This window comes from Myxocyprinus asiaticus, chromosome 34 (genome assembly GCF_019703515.2).
Source record: "Myxocyprinus asiaticus isolate MX2 ecotype Aquarium Trade chromosome 34, UBuf_Myxa_2, whole genome shotgun sequence".
In the NCBI taxonomy this organism is placed as follows: Eukaryota; Metazoa; Chordata; class Actinopteri; order Cypriniformes; family Catostomidae; genus Myxocyprinus; species Myxocyprinus asiaticus.
In genome coordinates, this window is record NC_059377.1 from 2085404 (window position 1) to 2106135 (window position 20732).

The window sequence follows — 20732 nt, forward strand, 5'->3', positions numbered from 1 at the left end:
AAAGGACGACACCAGTTTGGAGCGATTTAGACCACATGGGGTGGAAAGTGATGTCACACAGCCAAAAAAATGGTGTAATATCTCAAACACTGAACCAGCACAAATGTTAATTTTTGCAGCCCAAATCGGCACAAAAGCAGCACAAACTAATGGTATAGATTTGGTAATGATTTAATTATAAGGGGTGCCAACTTCATGGAGGTGTCTGACCTGTATTTGTAGACTTATTTCACTTAGTCAAATAAACATAGAGATTTCTTTAAACATTTTAAAGACTTGAGCTCCTTTTTAGACTTGATGAATTGCATCAAACAATCATATTAAAGATGATGTAAAAAGCACCACCAAATGTATCATGATATGTACAATGTAAGCATTAGCTTTAATAAGAGAGAGAAAATCACTTAATGAGTGAATCTCATGAAAACCTGTTCAGGTCATTTATTATCCCAAAATTCTAAAGAAAAAAAGAGAAACTATATTTTGTTGAAAGAAAATGAGAGCTATCTTTAGTGAAAATAATGATAGGTTAAATAAATAGGTTTAATTTTCTTTATACAACATAATGTCTTATTTTTTCTTTCAATTTTGGCATTAAATTTAACCTGGACATGTTTTGGTGAGATTTACTCTAATAAAGTTAGAGCTTATAATGCAAATGAAGACATCCATACAGGAGACCTGAGGAGTTTCGCATGTGTCACAGGTGTTGATGCCAGTATAAGTGATTCTTCAATCATGTTTTTTTATTATACACCGGCTGGTCTTTTAGGCCAATATCTGTCCTTAAAGCAGGAAACGGGGTGAAAGAAATCAAGCAGATATCAAACACGCTAGAGAAGTCCACCTCCAGTTCACCTGCACTGTGCAAAGGAACATCTGACAGTCTTAGGTTCCGCCCAGTCTAGGGTTTCTCACTGGAGGAACCAGACACAGAATCATCTGTGTGCTCCGGGGAGGGGGCCGAGGGTTTGGGCTCTGTGGAACCGTATATGGTCTTATCCGAGCTGCCCCGCTCTGTGGAGTTCTGCCCGTCCTGACCCTCAGAGTTCTCCAGCATCTCCTGGATCAGAGGCGGCATGGATCCAGGGATCTCCATCTTCAAAGAGATTACACGCTCGGCACCTGCAGGAAACAGATTCACTGTGTATAACTGCGTGCCATTCATTCAACTGTAAAAGACTCATTCTAAGGAGATGGTGTCATATGGTGTCACTGAGATCAAACTTTTTCCCCATTCTGATGGTTGATGTGAACATTAACTGAAGCTCCTGACCCATATCTGCAAAATTGTATGCATTACACTGCTGACACACGATTGGCTGATTAGGTAATCGCATGAATAAGTAGGTGTTCAAGTGTTCCTAATAGAATGCTCAGTGAGTGTATATCTAATAATCAAACTATAAAGATTATATCAATAATTTCAGTAGTTTTTTTTTTTTTTTTTTGCAATGGATTACTTTTTATTGTTTTTATATTATATTTTTTATGTTTAATTGCTGATGTTCCTAAAAAACCTAAAGCGCTTTTTACCTGTACTCTTTTTTATTATTGGATCTTGAATAATTACTTTAAAAGCTTGAAGCAATGTTTATTTTGAAGATTGGATGGCCAGAAATTTCCTTCTACTCAATTCCGACAAAACAGAGGTACTAATTATTGGACCAAAAACCTCTAAAAATAAGCCGCTAAAATATAATTTGACTCTCGATGGATGTACTGTTACATCATCTTCAACAGCGAAGAACTTAGGTGTAATATTTGATACCAATCTGTCCTTTGAAAATCAGATTACAAATGTTTGTAGAACAGCATTCTTCCACATAAGAAATATTGCTAAATTACTACATATGCTCTCTATTGCTGATGCCGTCATTCGTTCATGCGTTCATGACCTCAAGACTAGATTATTGTAATGCATTACTGGGAGGATGTCCAGCAAGATCAATAAATAAACTTCAATTGGTTCAAAATGCAGCAGCCAGAGTGCTGACTAGAACCAAGAAATATGATCATATTAGCCCCATTTTATCATCGTTACATTGGCTACCTGTTAAATTTCGTATTGATTTTAAAATTCAGTTAACTACATACAAAGCTTTGAATGGTCTAGCTCCACAGGACTTAAGTGACCTTCTACCACGCTATATTCCATCACATTCATTATGATCGCAAAATTCTGGACTGTTAATTGTTCCTAGAATATCAAAATCCACAAAAGGAGGTAGATCCTTTTCATATTTTGCTCCTAAACTATGGAATAGTCTCCCAAACACTGTTGGGGACGCAGACACACTCACTCAGTTTAAGTCTAGACTAAAGACTCATCTATTTAGCCAGGCATAAACCTGATTTATACTTCAACTCACAATTAGACTGCTTTAGTTAGGTCTGCCGGAACCAGAAACCGTGATCATGATCTATAACTCTGCAATAAATTGAGTGGCATCTATGCTAATATTATTCTATTTGTTTCCCTGTCTCAACCTCGGGACTCCTATCCTGAGGTCACCAGAACCGGCCAGATCCAGATCCGTTCCTGCTTGGTGTTGGACTACACTGCACGTATCGCTGTGTGATGATGACTAAATGTAGCTGGTGCCAGCCAAACATCACTTCAGTCTATTACGATGGACTTCAGAGGATGAACTGATGCCAACACCAACCATAAGACATGGGATACTTCATATGCCATAGCCTGAACCTTGGACTTAGGATGGACCTCACCGAAATTACTGGCCGGTTGAACTGCGATGCACCTAACTGATCTCTGCCTACATCACCTCGGTCTAATGATGGACTACACTCTTGAAATGGAATAAATAGACTATTATTTAATTGCAAACAAAACCCTTCATCAGCCAACTAACAAGGACAATGCATCTATGTGAACTTCTGCAGTTAAAGACATTAGTCATTAATCTTACAGTTCATACAAAATCCTTGTTTTAAACACTGACCCTTAACACTTACTTAGTTTAATCATTTTAAACCAAGACTTGCACTATACATAAGTAATATTTGCATTATATTCATGATGTTAGTCAGAGGGGAACTGGCTCCCACAGTGAGTCTGGTTTCTCCCAAGGTTATTTTTCTCCATTATCCAACATCTTATGGAGTTTTGTGTTCCTTGCCACAGCCGCTTTTGGCTTGCTCACTGGGGTTATAAATACAATTATTATTTAATTACTTATTTTTAAACAAAACACAACCGTATTTTATCAAACTACACAATGATGACTCTAAGACATTATAGATATTACAGTTTTATCTTCTGTTAATGCCTGATTTTCTGTAAAGCTGCTTTGAAACGATGTGCGTTGTGAAAGGCGCTATACAAATACAAATGGCTTGACTTGACTTTATTTAAACACTTGAAGGCTACATTTTTTTAAATATTAATATTAAACTTTATTAATATTAATGTTTTGATTGTTTTCAATAGCATATTTTTTAATTTATTTATTTTTCAGTGGTTGGGGTGCCGTGGGGAAAAAAGTTTGGGATCCACTGGCATAGGGTCATTAGTAACACAAGATATGCAATAGTGTCACTATATAATTTACACTTCCATAAACCATATTTTTATGCTTTTTTCATTTGTCTATAATCTAATATCACATGACATCTATTTATTTGTTTATTACAAGACAAATGAGCACTAAAGTCATACAAATGACAAGTAACACAAATCTCTAATCTTATCGTACAGAAGAATCAAATAAAAACAGACTTACTGTTTTTTTAATTTTTTTTATGAAAAATATAAAAAATAATCACATATGAGGGATTGACATAAAAATTAAACAAACAAGGTATTTTATAAACAGACAAAGTTTTTATTTTAGTCTTTATCAGTATTTCTGTTATGATCATTTTTAACAGAAAGCACTTTGTTCTTGACACAAAGCACAAGAATAATGTCTGTATAATCATGTAGTTTTGCGCCCTAAGACTTGTTTGTTAAGGCTGTTATTAGCCATTTTTACACTGGCCATCAACCCCATAACAACCTCAAAACATTTTGAATTTAACAGGGAGAGAATGCCCTGGGTTATTAATAAGTGATTAATATTATACAAATTTACAGTTACCTATTGAAATTATAAATATATGAATTCCAAACTTACTGTGACAGGGTTGAAATAATGCAAGGGTTATTAGGCTTAGGGTAGGTAATGATAAATAACTATTGATACTTTACAAGCCTGTAAACACATATTTACAGAAATAATATTGTTCTGTATATTATGTGGCCTTGTGCACCAATATTTGCTGATATTAGCGAAGACATGTTCGCATTAACCATCAACCCTGTAGAGTTCAACCCGAAACATTTTAAATGTAACAGGGTCGGCACAAAGTATATTTTGAAAGAGAAATGTCACGGGTTTTTCTTTTTCAAATATAATGTGTAAAACAGAGTGATACTAACCATCATTACCTATGCATATCATGAGTTTAAAAATCCCAAACTTACTATGATGGTGTTGAAATAATACTTTAGTAATTATAATTTAATTTTGATATCACATGTTTAGGATTGGGGGTCATAGTTTAAGAATCAGCCATTGATAAACCCATATTTGTACACAATACACAATAATCTGAATATTTGGGGGGATCTGTGCCCCAATGGTGGTCACGGTCCTGATACTTTGGGTTTGAGATGAGACACTGTGATTTATTGAAACTTCAGAAGTAAACTTAAAAAAAAAAAAATCTTGAAATCTTTTTTATCAAGTTTTAATTTGAATGATTAATCCGAATGACCAATTAACCTCCTTCTAGAGTCATTGTTCATTCTGACCTTTAGCACTGATGCTGCGCAGGTCTGTGATTTTCATGAGGGTTTTGGGGAACATGTGTGGTTTACTGGGTCGCCGCTTCCTCACGTAGATCTTCAGCGCCTCTAACAGGGGCTCCTGCAACTGGTCCACTTTTGAGGGCTCTTCCAGATCCTGACGATCTACGGAGAGAGAGAGAGAAAGAGAGAGAGAGAAAGAGAGCAAATGATCAGAGACATGATCAGTTAATAAAATATCAAAAGCAATCTGTCCCTCAGAGTGTTCCTGAACAGAATATGAATCCTATTTTGTGATGCAGTAACGCTCATGACCACACGAGGGAAGTGTTTCTATTAAAATCATGGAATACCAGCATACTGCTTACTGCAAACTATAGAAAGTATACAATCTGAGAAACATTTGTCAGTATGCAACCTTAAAACTTTTAAACAGTAGTATGATACATTGCTGTCACATTCCATTAAATACGATTGTACCACTGTCTATCATTTCAGAAATGAAAATATTATATTGCATTTTGTGTTTTTTCTCAAAATGTAATGATTTGCAAATGTCTTTTGTCAGTCCAATCAAATAATGAAAGAATTGTTTTTTCTGTGCTTATAGGTGTCAGTATGAAGTCCAAAACCATGCTCATATCAGCCAATGAAATACAACCCCAATTCCGAAAAAGTTGGGACAGTATGAAAAATGGTAATAAAAACAAAAAGGAGTGATTTGTAGAATTTATTCACCCTTTGCTATATTGAAAGCACCACATACACACATAATATGATGTTTTACCTTCATAAAAGGTTTTACCTTTTTTTTTAATGTACAGTAATTTCAAATCAGATGATTGCAACATGCTCCAAAAAGTTGAAACAGGAGCAATTTAAGACTAATAACAATTTGACGAGTTGAAATAACATGGCGATATGAAACAAGAGATGTTAAACAGGTGAGGCAATCGTGTCATAGTATACAGGGAGCCTCCAAAAACAGCCTAGTCCTTCAAGAGCAAGGATCATTCAAGACTTGTCAATTTGCCAACAGATGCTTCAGCAAATAATCCAGCACTTTGAGAAAAATGTTCTCCAAAGACAAACTGGAAGGATTTGGGGCATTTCACCCTCTACAGTGCACAATATAGTTAAAAGATTCAAGGAATCTGGTCAAATCTCAGTGCGTAAAAGGGCAAGACGAAAACCTTTTCTGAATGCGCGTGTAATCTCTGATTCTTCAGACGTCACTGTCTTAAAAAACGTCATTCATCTGTAATGGATATCATGAACATGGGCTTGGTATAACTTTAGTAAACCTTTGTTAGTCAACACCACTTGCCGCTGCATCCACAGATGCAAGTTAAGACTTTACTATGCAAAACAGAAACCCTACATCAACACTGTCCAGAAGCGCTGCCAACTTCTCTGGGCTCGGTCTCATCTTAGAAGGAAAGCTGAACAGTGGAACTGTGCTTTTTGGTCCGAAGAGTCCATATTTCAAAAAGCTTTTGAAAAACACAGCCGTTGTGTTCTCAGGGCCAAAGAGGAAAAGGACGATCCAAGCTGTTATTAGCGTCAGGTCCAAAAGCCAGTGTCTGTATGGGCCAGGGGTGTGTCAGTGCCCATGGCATGGGTAACTCATACATCTGTGAGAACACGATGAATGTAGACAGATATGTAAACATTTTGGAGCAACATATACTGCCATCCAACACCGTCTTTTCCAGGGACGTCCCTGCATTTTCCAGCAGGACAACTTGCCTGGATAACAAGTGCATGGCTGTGTAAGCAGAGAGTGTGGGTGCTAGATTGGCCTGCCTGCAGTCCTGACCTGTCTCCAATTGAGAATGTGTGGTGCATTATTAAGTGCATTAGATGGCAACAAAGACCCCGTACAATTGTGCAGTTAAAGACCTACATAATGGACGAATAGGGGAAAATTCCACTTTCTGAACTTAACAAACTTGTGTCTTCAGTGCCTAAATGCTTAAGTGATATTAGAAGAAATGGTGATGTTCAACAGTGGTAAACACTTGACTGTCCCAACTTTTTTGGAGCGTGTTGCAATCATCTGATTTTAAATTACTGTACATAAAAAAAAAAAAAAATAAAAAAAAAATGGGGAAATTCACAGGGTAAATATCATTTAATGTGTAGCTCTAGAGCTTTCAATATAGCAAAGGGTGATTTTACAAATTTTACAAAGGGTTTGTTTTACAAACAAAGTTTACAAATCACTCATTTTTGTTTTTATTAGCATTTTTCCTACTGTCCCAACTTTTTCAGAATTGGGGTTGTATAAATGAAAAATTACTTTAAATGTCACTATTATTTTACAATCATAAATGTGTTTGCAGTGTGTGTTTTCCACCTCCAGAGATGAGGCAGATGGCAGACAGCAGTCCTGTCTCCGTATCGTCCATCTCGATGGGCAGGAGTTGGTTGGCGAAGGTGAAAACTAGATCCGTGAGCGGACCAAAGCCGGCATTGTGCATCTGTGTGCGGTTAAGTGTAAGACCGTCTGAGAATGTCATCGTGTCCTGGTCAGGGGTGTAACGTGTGCAGATACGCAGGATCTACACACACACACACACACACACACATACATAGTAAGCATCAACTTTCTGGACCAAAAGGACAAATAAATTCAGAGTGACCACTACAGATCAGTTTCACTTCTCTGTCCAACATGACGACCAAATGATTTGGAGAAAACTGACCCCAGATCAGCATTAGGATACCTTTCTGAGATAGAAAGTAACTACAAGTTACAAGTTTGTTCTACTCATTCTTATCCTACACACTTTATTATTACAATTTGCACATTTTAGAATTATAGTGAAGTCATCAAACAGGGTCGGATTGGCCATCGGGAGCAGCGTCACTTTTCCCCAGTATGCTGCTAGCAGGCCGATGTGTGTGTATTGTGTGTATGGTTTCTATAGGGTTTGTCTGTGGGTTGTGTTTAACAGTCACTGATGGTACTGTCTTGAAGACGAAACAGAATAAAACATGACTGCTGCCAACAGCAGGCACACACACAGACACACACAAAAAGTGAGAGAGACAGCGTTTGATCCTCTTCAACACAAACTCTACAACACAACATAAGTTATCACAAGAGACACTGACCTGTGGAGATGGACACAGGTGTGTGTGTGTGAGTGAAAGACACAAAATGTAAAACCTTACTGCCTTTAAAGGGGTCATATTATAATTTTGTTTTGATTTTTGTCCCCTGAAGTCCTTATGATGTTAGTCAAGGTTACTTGCACCAAAAACAGTCATGATTTTTTTTAGGGCTGTCAATTGATTCATTTTTAATCAGATTAATTACATGATGTGCTGATTATTAAAAGTAATTACATTAATTGCATATATCAATATTTGCTGATTAACTTGAGCAAGGGCCCCAAATAAATATAATTCAGTATAAATAATTCATAATAATTCAAATAATTTTAAATATATTTTAGGGCTAACTAATTAATTGCACAGTTTGCTGTGAATGGTACATGATACATTAAAACAAACATTAAAAGAATATAATCTAAAATATATTTACTTTAAACTTTGTCTCAAAGAAGTCATCATTTATTTTTATTATTTAAATATGTACAGGTTAAAAGCCTCTGGATGAGTAGCCTGCCAAGAACAACTTGAGACACCTTTCTCCCCTTGCGTGAAGTTTGAGGAAGAACAAAAAACAAACAAACAAACAAACAAAAACAAAAAACAGATACAGCATTAACGCATTAAATAAAAACTATTAATCACAGATATTAATGCATTAAATTTGACCAGCCCTAATATATATATATATATATATATATATATATATATATATATATATATATATATATATATACATATACACATACACATACACACACTCACCGACCACTTTATTAGGTACACCTGTTCTTATTCATGCAATTATCTAATCAGCCTGAGTTACCGTAGCCTTTCTGTCAGCTCAAACCAGTATGGCCATTCTCCGTTGACCTCTCTCATCAACAAGGCATTTTCGTCCACAGAACTGCCACTCACTGGTTGTTTTTTGTTTTTTGCACCATTCTCTTTACACTCTAGAGACTGTTGCACGTGAAAATCTCAGGAGATCAGCAGTTACAGAAATACTAAAACCAGCCTGTCTCGCGCCAACAATCATGCCACGGTCGAAATCACTGAGATCACATATTTTTCCCCATTCTGATGGTTGATGTGAACATTAACTGAAGCTCCTGACCCATATCTGCTGATTTTATGCATTGCGCTGCTGCCACACGATTAGCTGATTAGATAATCGCATGAATAAGTAGATGTACCGGTGTACCTATTAATGTGGCCGGTGAGTGCATATACTGTATATATATATATATATATATATATATATATATATATATATATATATATATATATATATATATATGTAAGGAATAATTGACGACGGACCACTGATTTATTGAAAAATAATGCACACTCGAGGTGGTAATGCGGTCACAACGCGCAGCGGAGTGCATTCGTTTTCAGTAATTCAATGGGCCGGAGTCAATTATTCCACTTGTACCATGGTTACCACACCTTAATACATCGTTCAGAGTTTTATCTAAAGACATTTTCTGGTTTTCGTCCCTAAAACACTCTTGTGAGTGGAACTACTTTCTTCTGCCGTGGATTCAGCATCTTGCTTTGAAACAGTCCGAGCCTTCGTTGCTAGTTCGAAAATGTCAGCTTAGAACTAGCAACGGAGGATAGTGAGGTTTGCGCTGCTTTACTGGAGCACTTACTGGAGTAATGAGGTAGTGTGTTTGCATGTGTGTGTGTGTGTGTGTGTGTGTGTGTGCGCACACGTTTGTTTTTGAGGGATCGAAAGAGAGAAACTCAGAAACTGATAGAGTTCACTTCTGGGATTACCTTTTTTTTGTTACAGCTCTCATCAGAAGTAATATCACTTCAAAATCACCAAGATGTAAGATTAAGCACTTCTCAGCAGCAGCAAGTCTTGCCATATTTCAGTTGTAAACCTTAACAACTGTTTTCATCCCCACTAATATGCAGGTGTGCACTGACATGACAGCTCTGTTTTTCGCTCACGAGTGTGTGTGTAATGCATATATGTGTCCACGTATGTGAGAGCTTAAGAGTGGGGGAGGGTGAGTGTAAGAGTGTTTCCCACAGATATTTCAGATAATATAGAAACTGTTGTATTTATTTCCCTCCTGCAGCAAAGCACCCCCACAACATGTTGCTGCCACCCCCATGCTTCATGGTTGAGACAGTGTTCTTTGGCTTGTAAGCCTCACCCATTTTCCTCCACACATAACGATGATCATTACGGCCAAACAGTAAAAATTTTGTTTCATTAGACCAGAGGACATTTCTCCATAAAGTAAAATCTTTGTCACCATGTGCACTTGCAAACTGTATGGTGGTTTTGGAGCAGTGGCTTCTTCCTTGCTTAGCAACCTTTCAGGTTATGTCAATATAGGACTCGTTTTACTGTGGATATAGATACTTGTCTACCTGTTTCCTCCAGCATCTTCACAAGGACCTTTGCTGTTTTTCTAGGATTGATTTGCGCTTTTCACACCAAACTACGTTCATCTCTAGGAGTCAGAATGCGTCTCCCTCCTGAGTGTTATGATGGCTGCGTGGTCCCATGGTGTTTATACTTGCATACTATTGTTTGTACAGATGAACGTGGTGCCTTCAGGCATTTGGAAATTGCTCTCAAGGATGAACCAGACTTGTGGAGGTCCACCATTTTTTTATGAGGTCTTGGCTGGTTTCTTTTGATTTTCCCATGATGTCAAGCAAAGAGGCACTGAGTTTGAAGGTAGGCCTTAAAATACATCCACAGGTACACCTCCAATTCAGTACACCTCCAATCAGAAGCTAATTGGCTAATTGCCTAAAGGCTTGACATCATTTTCTGGAATTTTCCAAGCTGCTTAAAGGCACAGTTAACTTAGTGTATGTAAACTTCTGACCCACTGAAATTGTGATATAGTTAATTAAAACAGAAACAATCTGTAAACAATGTTTGGAAAAATTACTCATGTCATGCACAAAGTAGCATATGACACAACTTGCCAAAATTATAGTTTGCTAATATGAAATCCGTGGAGTGGTTAAAAAATGAGGTTTAATGACTTCAACCTAAGTTAATGTAAACATCTGACTTCAACTACACACACACACACACATATATATATATATATATATATATATAGCGAGAGAGAATGATAGATAGATTTATAGATAGATAGATATAATAGTTCAGATATATTTGAAATATACAGTATTGCATTATTGTGGCAGAAGAGTAAAGCATTGATTAGACAATACAAAAGTGGCTTTACAAGGCAATATATTGTTTGTTTTATTCGCATATCAATGAAAAAGCCTACAGTCAAAAGCAATTCATTTTGTAATTGAGTTTGTCAATTTATCCTGTTCTTACAGGACGTGTTTTATGTACATGTGCATCAGAATGATGGGTTTGGAGCATCTCATGTCATGTCACAACTGAAACTTAATAGCATCTTGAGGTCCCTGCATTCTGTTGTGTTTCACACAGCTGTCAAGAACGTGTCCTGTGTGACCGGATATCATTCTGTGGCTGTGCTGCTTGTGAGGTTTGCTGAGGCGCGCATTCTGCCCCCTGCTGACGTGGGTCATAAAAACACAAAGTTCCATGTACTTCAAGCTTGAATTCCTCAGATGGTAGGAAAATACATACTTTTATACATACTTTTATTATGGGATTTACGTACGGGTTAGGTGGCATGATTAATTGTGTTAAGTTTTTTTTAACGCATATTTTTTTAAAATGAATTATTCGCACTTAATTATTGTGTTAAATCGACAGCCGTAGCTTTTATTTTAATGGCCATTTTCCACCTTCTCTGACCCTTACAATTAAACAGGCTGGTTTTTCTACTGTACCTATAGGACTCTATATGTAAATAACTTCTATTATGATTGGCTATCCTTCACATACTTGTGTAATTAGGTTGGCTTGAAAGAGCCAACCTACTGATCTAATATTTAAGCTTATTAGGTTGGCTTGAGAGAGCCAACCTTCTGATCTACTATTTAAGCTTATTATTATTAGGTTCTGATATACTATTTATTTTTTCGATTAACACTTTTTATTGCCTCCAACAAATGAAACAGAAAAACAAAACATATATGTACAGAATCACCAATCACCAACCCCAGCCTGACCCCCAACAAACATCTCTGTGGTCAAAGCTAAAATACACACACAAAGAAAAAATAAAATAAATAAATAAATAAAAACTAATATATATATATATATATATATATATATATATATATATAAATAAATAAATCACACACATTTAAAACTATAAATCTCTCTCCACTGCCCCTCCCCGAGAGCCTTCCAAAAAGGTCAAATAACTGAATCCTAGCCCACACTCCCTCCAATACCAAATTTAAATCTTTCTCCCATAATCTCTTGAGAGAAGTTGAAGCTCCGTCTCCCAGACTCTGAATTAGCAGGGAGTAATACACTACTGTTATGAGGCATCAATCACCACTCCCAGAGTGTCTGCCGCATTGGGGGGTGTATGCAACTCCCATATATAGTACAGAGTAGGTGGCGCAGTTGTAAATATCTAAAGAATTGAGACCTGGGAATCCCAAAATGTTGAACCATATTTTCAAAGGATCTCAACACTCCACTCTCATATATGTCACCGAGCGTATTAATCTCCCTCACAATCCACTCTGTCCAGCAGAAAGGGGACTTGTCAATACATAATTTTGTGTTCAGCCATATACTCCAAGCAATATTTAAATAAATGTCTGAATTAAACATTCTGGACACTTTTGTCCATACCGCATGCAAATGCGAGATAAAGGGGTGTAACTTAAATTCTCCGGTTAGTTTGATAGAATGATTTTACAATGGCAAGATAGGGGCAAGAACTTCCTGTTCAATACAAAACCAGGGAGGGCTCTCTCAGATGGAAGCGACCAATGAGCCAAATGTCTGAGACCGAATGCATAATAATAAAACAAAATCTTGGGTAGGCCTAGCCCACCTTTGTCAATTGGCCTATGTAATTTACTGAAGTGTAATCTAAGATGTTTGCCATTCCAAATGAAGGACTTTGCTGTGCTATCAAATTGCTTGAAATAAGAGAGGGGGACTTCTATAGGGAGAGCTTGTAGCAGGTTGCTGAATTTTGGAATACAATTCATTTTAATAATATTAACCTTCCCAGTCATAGATAAATGTAATGAAGCCCACCTGCCCACATCGCTTGAAAACCTTTTTATTAAAGTGTCAAAATTAACTTACTAAATCACACAAATTTGCTGGGAATAAAATACCCAAATACTTAATGCCCTGTTTGGACCACTGGAAGGCGCCCGTCTGAAAAGCCATTACTGGGCAATACGCTGTCAGAGCCAAAGCTTCGGATTTACACCAATTAACTCTGTATCCTGAGAACTTAGAAAAGGAATTAATAATTCTGTGGAGGCAAGGCATAGATCTAGCAGGGTCGGAGACGTATAATAAAATCATATGTGTAAAGCAAACCACCCCTAGAAAATCTGATCTGGGGAAAGAGTAAAATAATCTGAAATTAATCCATTTGTTTGAATCGCCGCTACCGGGTGTCTATAAAGTAACTTAATCCACCCAATAAAAGTATTCCTGAATCCATACATTTCCAAAATCTTAAAAAGATAATCCCATTCTACCATATCAAATGCTTTTTTGGCATTAAGCAAGATGGCAGCGACCAGAGTCTGATCGTTCACCACTGCCCACATGACATTAATGAAATGCCTAATGTTATCAGAAGAGAGTTATGGCCCTGAATAAACCCCACCTAATCTATATGTATAAGAGATGTCATAACTTGACTCAATGGAATAGCCAAAATTTCTGACAATATTTTAACATCTAGCTGGATCAGGGAAATTAGATGGTAACACTTACACTCGCTTGGATCTTTGCCGTTTGTCTGATCCGGGCTTGTGTCATGGTTGGCGGAAGCTTCCCATACTTTAATGATTCCGTATTAACTTCTAGCAAAAGTGGAGATAGTTCTGTTGCATAAAATCTAAAAAATTCAGCAGCAAAGCCATCTGGCCCCGGAGCCTTGCCTGTAGGCAAGGCCTTAATTACCTCGCCAAGATCCTCCAAGTTTATCTCAGAATCAAGATAATTTTTTTGCTCAGCCGACAGTTTAGGAAGTTCTAATGGTTCCACAAAGTTTCTAATATCCTCTTCATTAGACGAAGATGTGGAACTATAAAGATCAAGATAGAATTATTTAAAAGCATTATTAATATCAGTGGCCGAGATAAATATTTTACCACCAGCAGATTTCACTGAGGGAATGGTAGAAAAAGACTCTCTCTCTGTTTTATATATTTAACCAGATGCTTCTCTGCTTTGTCCCCCGACTCAAAGTATGACTGTCTTGCCCTGAATAGCCAAAACTCCATCTTCCGTGACAAAATAGTATTATATCTTCTATTATTATAAATAGTATTATTTCAATCGGGTCAATTCTCTGAGGCGATTAGAAGACATTCGGTGTTTCAGCTCTGCCTCAGCACTTTTAATATTCCCTTCCAATTACACGAGTTCTTGTGCTTTGGATTTTTTGATGAATGTGGCATACTGTATGATCCGGCCCCTAAGAACCGCCTTAAGTGCCTCCCAAGCCATGCCCACAGAGGATACTGAGGACCAGTTGGTCTCCATATAGGCAAAAGGGATACATTAAAGCGCCAACTATATGATTTCCTTTTCTCCATATGTGACAACACCTCTAAACACACCAGGGTGTCATCTGAGACTAAAATGTTTCCAATTGAGCAATCAACAACAGATGGAATGAGGGACTTAGATATATATAAAAAATATATTTTCTAGAGTAAATCTTATGGACTGATGAAAAAAATGTATAGTCCCTCCCAGATGGGTTAAAAAGTCTCCAAATATCTGTAAGACCAAGATTTTTACACATCCTGTGAAGCGTCAGTGTTGCTCTAGGGGGCTTGCACACTTTTGCTTCACTATGATCAAGGACTGAATCCATCAAAAGATTAAAGTCTCCTCCCAATATTATATCATGAGGCATGCCAGCGGCTTGCAACATCCCTTCAAGATCTATAAAAAAGCCCTGATCATCAACGTTAGGTGCATAAATATTAGCCAAAATAAGACTTTGCCCCTGAATTTCAGCTAAAACAATAATGACTCTTCCTACTTTATTTTTAATCTGTTTGAGACATTTGAATTGTAGATGTTTACTTATCAGCGTAATGACTCCCCTGCTCTTACTCAAGCCAGCACTAAAGAAAGCAAACCAACCCCATATCCTCCCAAATTTTTCAGCTTCCTGCAGAGAAAGATGCGTTTCTTGAAGAAACACTATATCATATTTCTTATGCTTAAGAAGAGAAATAACCTTCCTTCTTTGTATGGGGTGCCCCAACCCATTCACATTCCACGTGGAGAGAGACAATCCACACATATTAACATTTGACATTTTGACATATAAGAAAAAATATTGTGTGTCAAAAACAAGATCATAAAGACCACATTCCAACATTAGTGCAACAGTCAAAACCTGAACATCCCCGGAACAAAACAAACAGAAAAAAAGTGTGCATTAACCCCGTGCACGACAGCGCCAACTGGCGTCCATCCCTCCAAACTCAAACAGTCCATGCACAACTTTGCCGTCGGATTACTTAAGTTCAGTGTTTCTATACAAATTTTGTGAGACAGAATTACACGGCAAAAGATAATCTATGAAACAAACTCCAGCCAATAGGTGGAATAAACACAGAGTGTGTAGATTCATAAAAAAAACTGACCTGAAGCTATGTTACTCTACAAAATAAACTCCAGCCGCTAGGCAGAACCAGCACAAAAGGAGCATGCAGAATCCTCAAACAGTCAAGCAAATGTTCAGTGAGCCGGTCCACTCGGCTACAACTTGAGTACAACAAGATTACTTACTCACTCCATTGACTTTGCAAGAAATATTCCACAAAATAAACTCCAGCTGCTACACAAAACCAGCACAAGAAGAGCGCACAGATTCCCAAACAGTCAAACGGATGTTCAGTGAGCCGGTCCACTCGGCTGCAACATGAGTTCAACAAATGACTTACTCCAATGTCTTGCAAGAAATACTCCACAAAACAAACTCCAGCCAATAGGAGGAATAAATACAAAGAGCGTGTAGATTCATCCATAAAGCTGTCCTGAAGGTGTGTTACTCTACAAAATAAACTTCAGCCGCTAGGCGGAACCAGCTCAAAAAACAAAGCACTCAGTTTCCTCGAACAGTCAAGTGAATGTTCAGTGAGCCGGTCCACTCGTTGCAACGTGAGTACCACAAGATGACTTACTCCATTGACTTTATGAAGGACATCGCTTGCTGTGGGCATGTGAATGTTTTACAGCCATCCTTAGCATCTATTCTCAATTTGGCCAGGAATATCAGTGCAAAAGCAAACTTCCGTTGATGTAAACGTTTCTTGCATTCCTTGCATCGATCACGTTTCTCTCTTGTCTAAGAACAAGAAAATGCTGTGGTTTTTCCAAGAAAGCCTTCCTTTACTCCTCGCCTTGCGTAACACAAGATCTTTATCGGATGATCTCAGAAACTTGGCTAGAATTGATCGGGACTGTCTCCCTCTGCGAATCTGTGGGAGAGGGAACCCTGTGAGCTCGCTCGATTTCCAGCTTATAGCCTGTTATGTTGAGCATATTTGGAAGGAGCCCATCCAGGAATTTCACCAAACAGACTTCCATTCAAAATGGCTCAGAGGAATATCTTCAGAACAGAATGTTATAGACACTTGGGGATTGGCTCTTTTGAGTCAGGTTGGTAAGCAGCCAATAAGAATCACTCTGGTCACTGGATAGCCATGCCCTAGCAACCATTTAGAGCACCCTAGCAACCAAACCCCATTGACTTCCATTCAAAATCACTTAGATGGGTATCTCAGAATCAGTACGTCGTAGAGACTTCATTGTTGGCTTGTATGACTCAGGACAGCAAGCAGCCTTCTTAGTATCACCCTGACAACTGCTTAGCAACCACATGGGCTTACCCTTGCACCCAAATAGAAAAACACATATCTCTGACCAAGAACATCGTAGAAACTTCCTGTTTGGCTCGTTTGACTCAGTATAGCAAAGAGCCTTTTAAGTATCACCCTGGTAACTGCATAGCAACCAGATGGGGTTACCCTAGCAACTGAGTAACAAAACATATATCTCTGCACCAGAACATCGTAGACACTTCTGGGTTGGCTCATTTGACTCAAGCTGGCAAGAAGCCTTTTGATTATCACCCTGGTAACTGCCTAGCAACCAGATGGAGTTACCCTGGCAATGAAGTAACAAAACATATCTCTGCACCAGAACATCGTAGATACTTCCAGGTTGGCTCATTTGACTCAGGCTGGCAAGGAGCCTTTTGATTATCATGCTGTAAACTGCCCAGCAATCAGATGGGTTTACCCTAGCAACCGAGTAACAAAACACATATCTCTGCACCAAAACATCGTAGACACTTCCGGGTTGGTTCATTTGACTCAGGCTGGCAAGGAGCCTTTTGAGTATGACCCTGGGAACTGCCTAGCAACCAGATGTGTTTACCCTAGCAACCGAGTAACAAAACACATCTCTCTACACCAGAACATCGTAGACAATTCCGGGTTGGCTCATATGACTCAGGCTGGCAAGGAGCATTTTGAGTATCACCCTGGTAAATGCCTAGCAACCAGATAGGGTTACCCTAGCAACAGAGTAAAAAAGACATATCTCTGCACCAGAACATCGTAGACACTTCCTGGTTGGCTCATTTGACTTAGGCTGGCAAGGAGCCTTTTGAGTACCACCCTGGTAACTGCATAGATACCAGATGTGGTTACCCTAGCAACCAAGTATCAAATCACATATCTCTTCACAAGAACATCGTAGACACTTATGGTTTAGTTCATTTGACTAATTGTAGCAAGTAGCCTATTGAGTATCACCTTGGTAACTGCCTAGCAACCAGATGGTGTTACCCTAGCAACCAAGTAGCAAAAGACATATCTCTGCACCAGATTATCGTAGAGACTTCAACTTTGGCTTATTTGACTCAGACCAGCAAGGAGCCTTTAAAAGTCCTGCTATAAAATACTTAATCACACTCTAGCAACAATTTAGTGCACCAAAACCCATTAACTTCCATTCAAAATGGCTTAGATGGATATCTCCTGATCAGAATGTCATAGAGACTTCAGGCTTGACTCATTACACTCAGTCCAGCAAGCAGCCTTTTTAGCATCACCTTGGTTAACTGCTTAGCAACCAAACGGGGTTACCCTAGCAACCAAGTAACAAATCACATATCTCTGCACCAGAACATCATAGAGACTTCTGGTTTCATTCGACTCAGGGTAGCAAGGAGCCTTTTGAGTACCACCTTGGCAACTACCTAACAACCAGATGGGGTTATCCTAGCAACCAAGTAACAAATCACATATCTCTGCACCAGAACATTGTAAAGACTTCCGGTTTCATTCATTTGACTCAGGGTAGCAAGGATCCTTTTGAGTATCACCTTGTTAACTGCCTAGCAACCAAATGAGCTCTCCCTAGCAACCAAGTAGCAAAACACATATCTCTGCACCAGAACATCACAGAGACTTCCAGGTTGGAACATTTAACAGGCTAGCAAGAAGCCTTGTTAGTATCATCCTAGCAACTACCTAGCAACCAGATGGGGTCTCCCTAGCAACCATGTAGCAAAACATATCTCAGCACCAGAACATCATAGAGACTTCCAGGATGGGTCATTTGACTCAGGGAAGTAAGGAACATTTTGAGTATCACCCTGATAACTGCCTAGCAACCAGATGGGGTTACCCTAACAACCGAGTACTGTATAATGAACCAGTATAATGAACAACCAGTTCATTATACAGACTTCCGGGTTGGGTCATTTGACTCAGGCTAGCAAGGGGGCTTGTTAGTATCACCCTGGTAACTGCCTAGCAACTAAATGCAAAAGCCTAGCCTAGCAAAGCAACTTTCTAGCAACATGCTAGCAATGTCTAGCTAAGTGTTAAAACATGTTAGCAATGCCTAGCTAAGCATTCTATCTATCAATGAACTTTCAGTCAAGGCTAAAGTTTGTCTTGACGGTCTTTACTTCTTTAGTTCACACTGTTCATCTGGGCGGGTCAAGATGTTGAATACTAACTATGTGTTGATTTATTTATCTGATATCAGCAAGTTACTGAAGTTCACAAGTCGTTTTTGCAGCTTTATTTCAATGTTTTTTTAACTTTTATTTCTAAACATTAAGAAAAATGTGATTTCTCATAATATGACCCCTTTAAACGTGGAACTAACGCTGGATGTGGGAAATTCTTACTTGATCTCTTTAGCTTCTTGACAAGGAAGACATCTTGACACTTGGCAGTGCAAGCATTTTTTTTTTTTTTTTTGCAGGAGTATGATTATGAACAAAGGATCATTTCCAATGGATAATTTGATAAAGTAATGTAGGAGCTTTTACTCGATGCATTTTATTTGTTTAAATGTCAATGCTTATCATTAATGTAAATAGCAAAATAGCAAAGCAAAAAAAAAAATAAATGTGGTGCGGCTATCCTTAAGAGGACTCTCCACAGACATAATGATTTTTATACTCTATGAACTATAGATTATATCCCCTAAGATTAACCTTACCCCTAAACCTAACCCTCACAAAAAACTTTCTGCACTTTTACATTAAAAAAAATAAAAAAATAAATAAATAAAAAACATACGATGTAAAATGATTGTTTTTATTTATTTATTTTTTAAGTCATTTGAATTATGGGGACACTAGAAATGTCCTCAAACCACATTTCTAGCATAATACACTTGTAATTACCAGTTTGCAACCTAAAAAATCCCCCCCCCCCCACACACACACACAAACACTTACCAATATGTCGAGGCAGGCGGCTTTGAGCAGTGTGATCTGATCGGCCATGGTGAGTCCAGTGAAACCAGGAACTCGTTTGGCAAACTCCACGATTTTAATAATGCACTTAGTGGCCAGTTCACTGAACTTATCCCACAGACCCAGATCCAAACGAACGCGGTGATCCGCACTGGAGTTCTGAACACACACACACACACACACACACACACACACACACACACACACACAAAAACACAGAGTAAAAACTAAATCTTTTGTCTACACATGCAGCATTTCAAAACAAAAGTCACTTAAGGAAACATACACAAAATTATTTTACAATTACAGTATATGATATTTAAGACCTTCTGCTTGCATTTTACTTTTTGTCCAAACAAGACATATGTATGAATATGAGGGCATTAGTGAGATAAATGGCAGCACAATGGCTATATTCAAAATAAAACAGTTGCATAATGCTTGTAGCATTGTGTACAAAATATACTGCCTACTATTAATAGCAAATAGTTTGTGAAATGTTGTGTCAAAATGTCTTTACTTTTGGAGGTCTAACCAAATCAAGAAAGAGACGTTAAAAATCATAGTTGGTATTACTTGCAGTTCATTCGTCACATTGGAAATGGAAGGTCAAAAACAGCACCAAAGAGAAGAGGGGCACAGGAGGGCAAAGGTATATTTGATTGGATAGATCGCTTAAGAGAAAAAATGTGCCCCAGTAATACAGTAGTTGTCTAGTGATACCCTTGGTGCCAAAATGAGACTTCTGCCTCAAAAGCAGCTCACATTAATGCTAATATTTTTCAGGAGTTTACATTAAGTATGAGCACTCAAACACTGTGGGGTGCTGATAGAAAATATGACACTTTAAGATTTTACACATGAGATGCCTTTATCTGTCTACCAACAAAATAAATGTCAAAAACCTGCAT

General features: G+C 38.0%; 1 protein-coding gene across 1 annotated transcript in view; it reads right to left on the bottom strand.

Annotated features, from left to right (window-relative positions):
* Window positions 1–286: 286 nt before the first annotated feature.
* The window catches only part of LOC127425144 (retinoic acid receptor beta-like), a 220115-nt gene continuing 199669 nt past the window's right edge, over window positions 287–20732 (bottom strand). The window contains exons 5-8 of the mRNA XM_051670829.1: window positions 19804–19980; window positions 7170–7374; window positions 4817–4975; window positions 287–1125 (exon numbers count right to left, since the gene is read on the bottom strand). Of these exons, the coding sequence (XP_051526789.1) occupies window positions 905–1125; window positions 4817–4975; window positions 7170–7374; window positions 19804–19980 (762 nt within the window). The 3' untranslated portion in view covers window positions 287–904. The remainder of the gene's footprint in view (window positions 1126–4816; window positions 4976–7169; window positions 7375–19803; window positions 19981–20732) is intronic.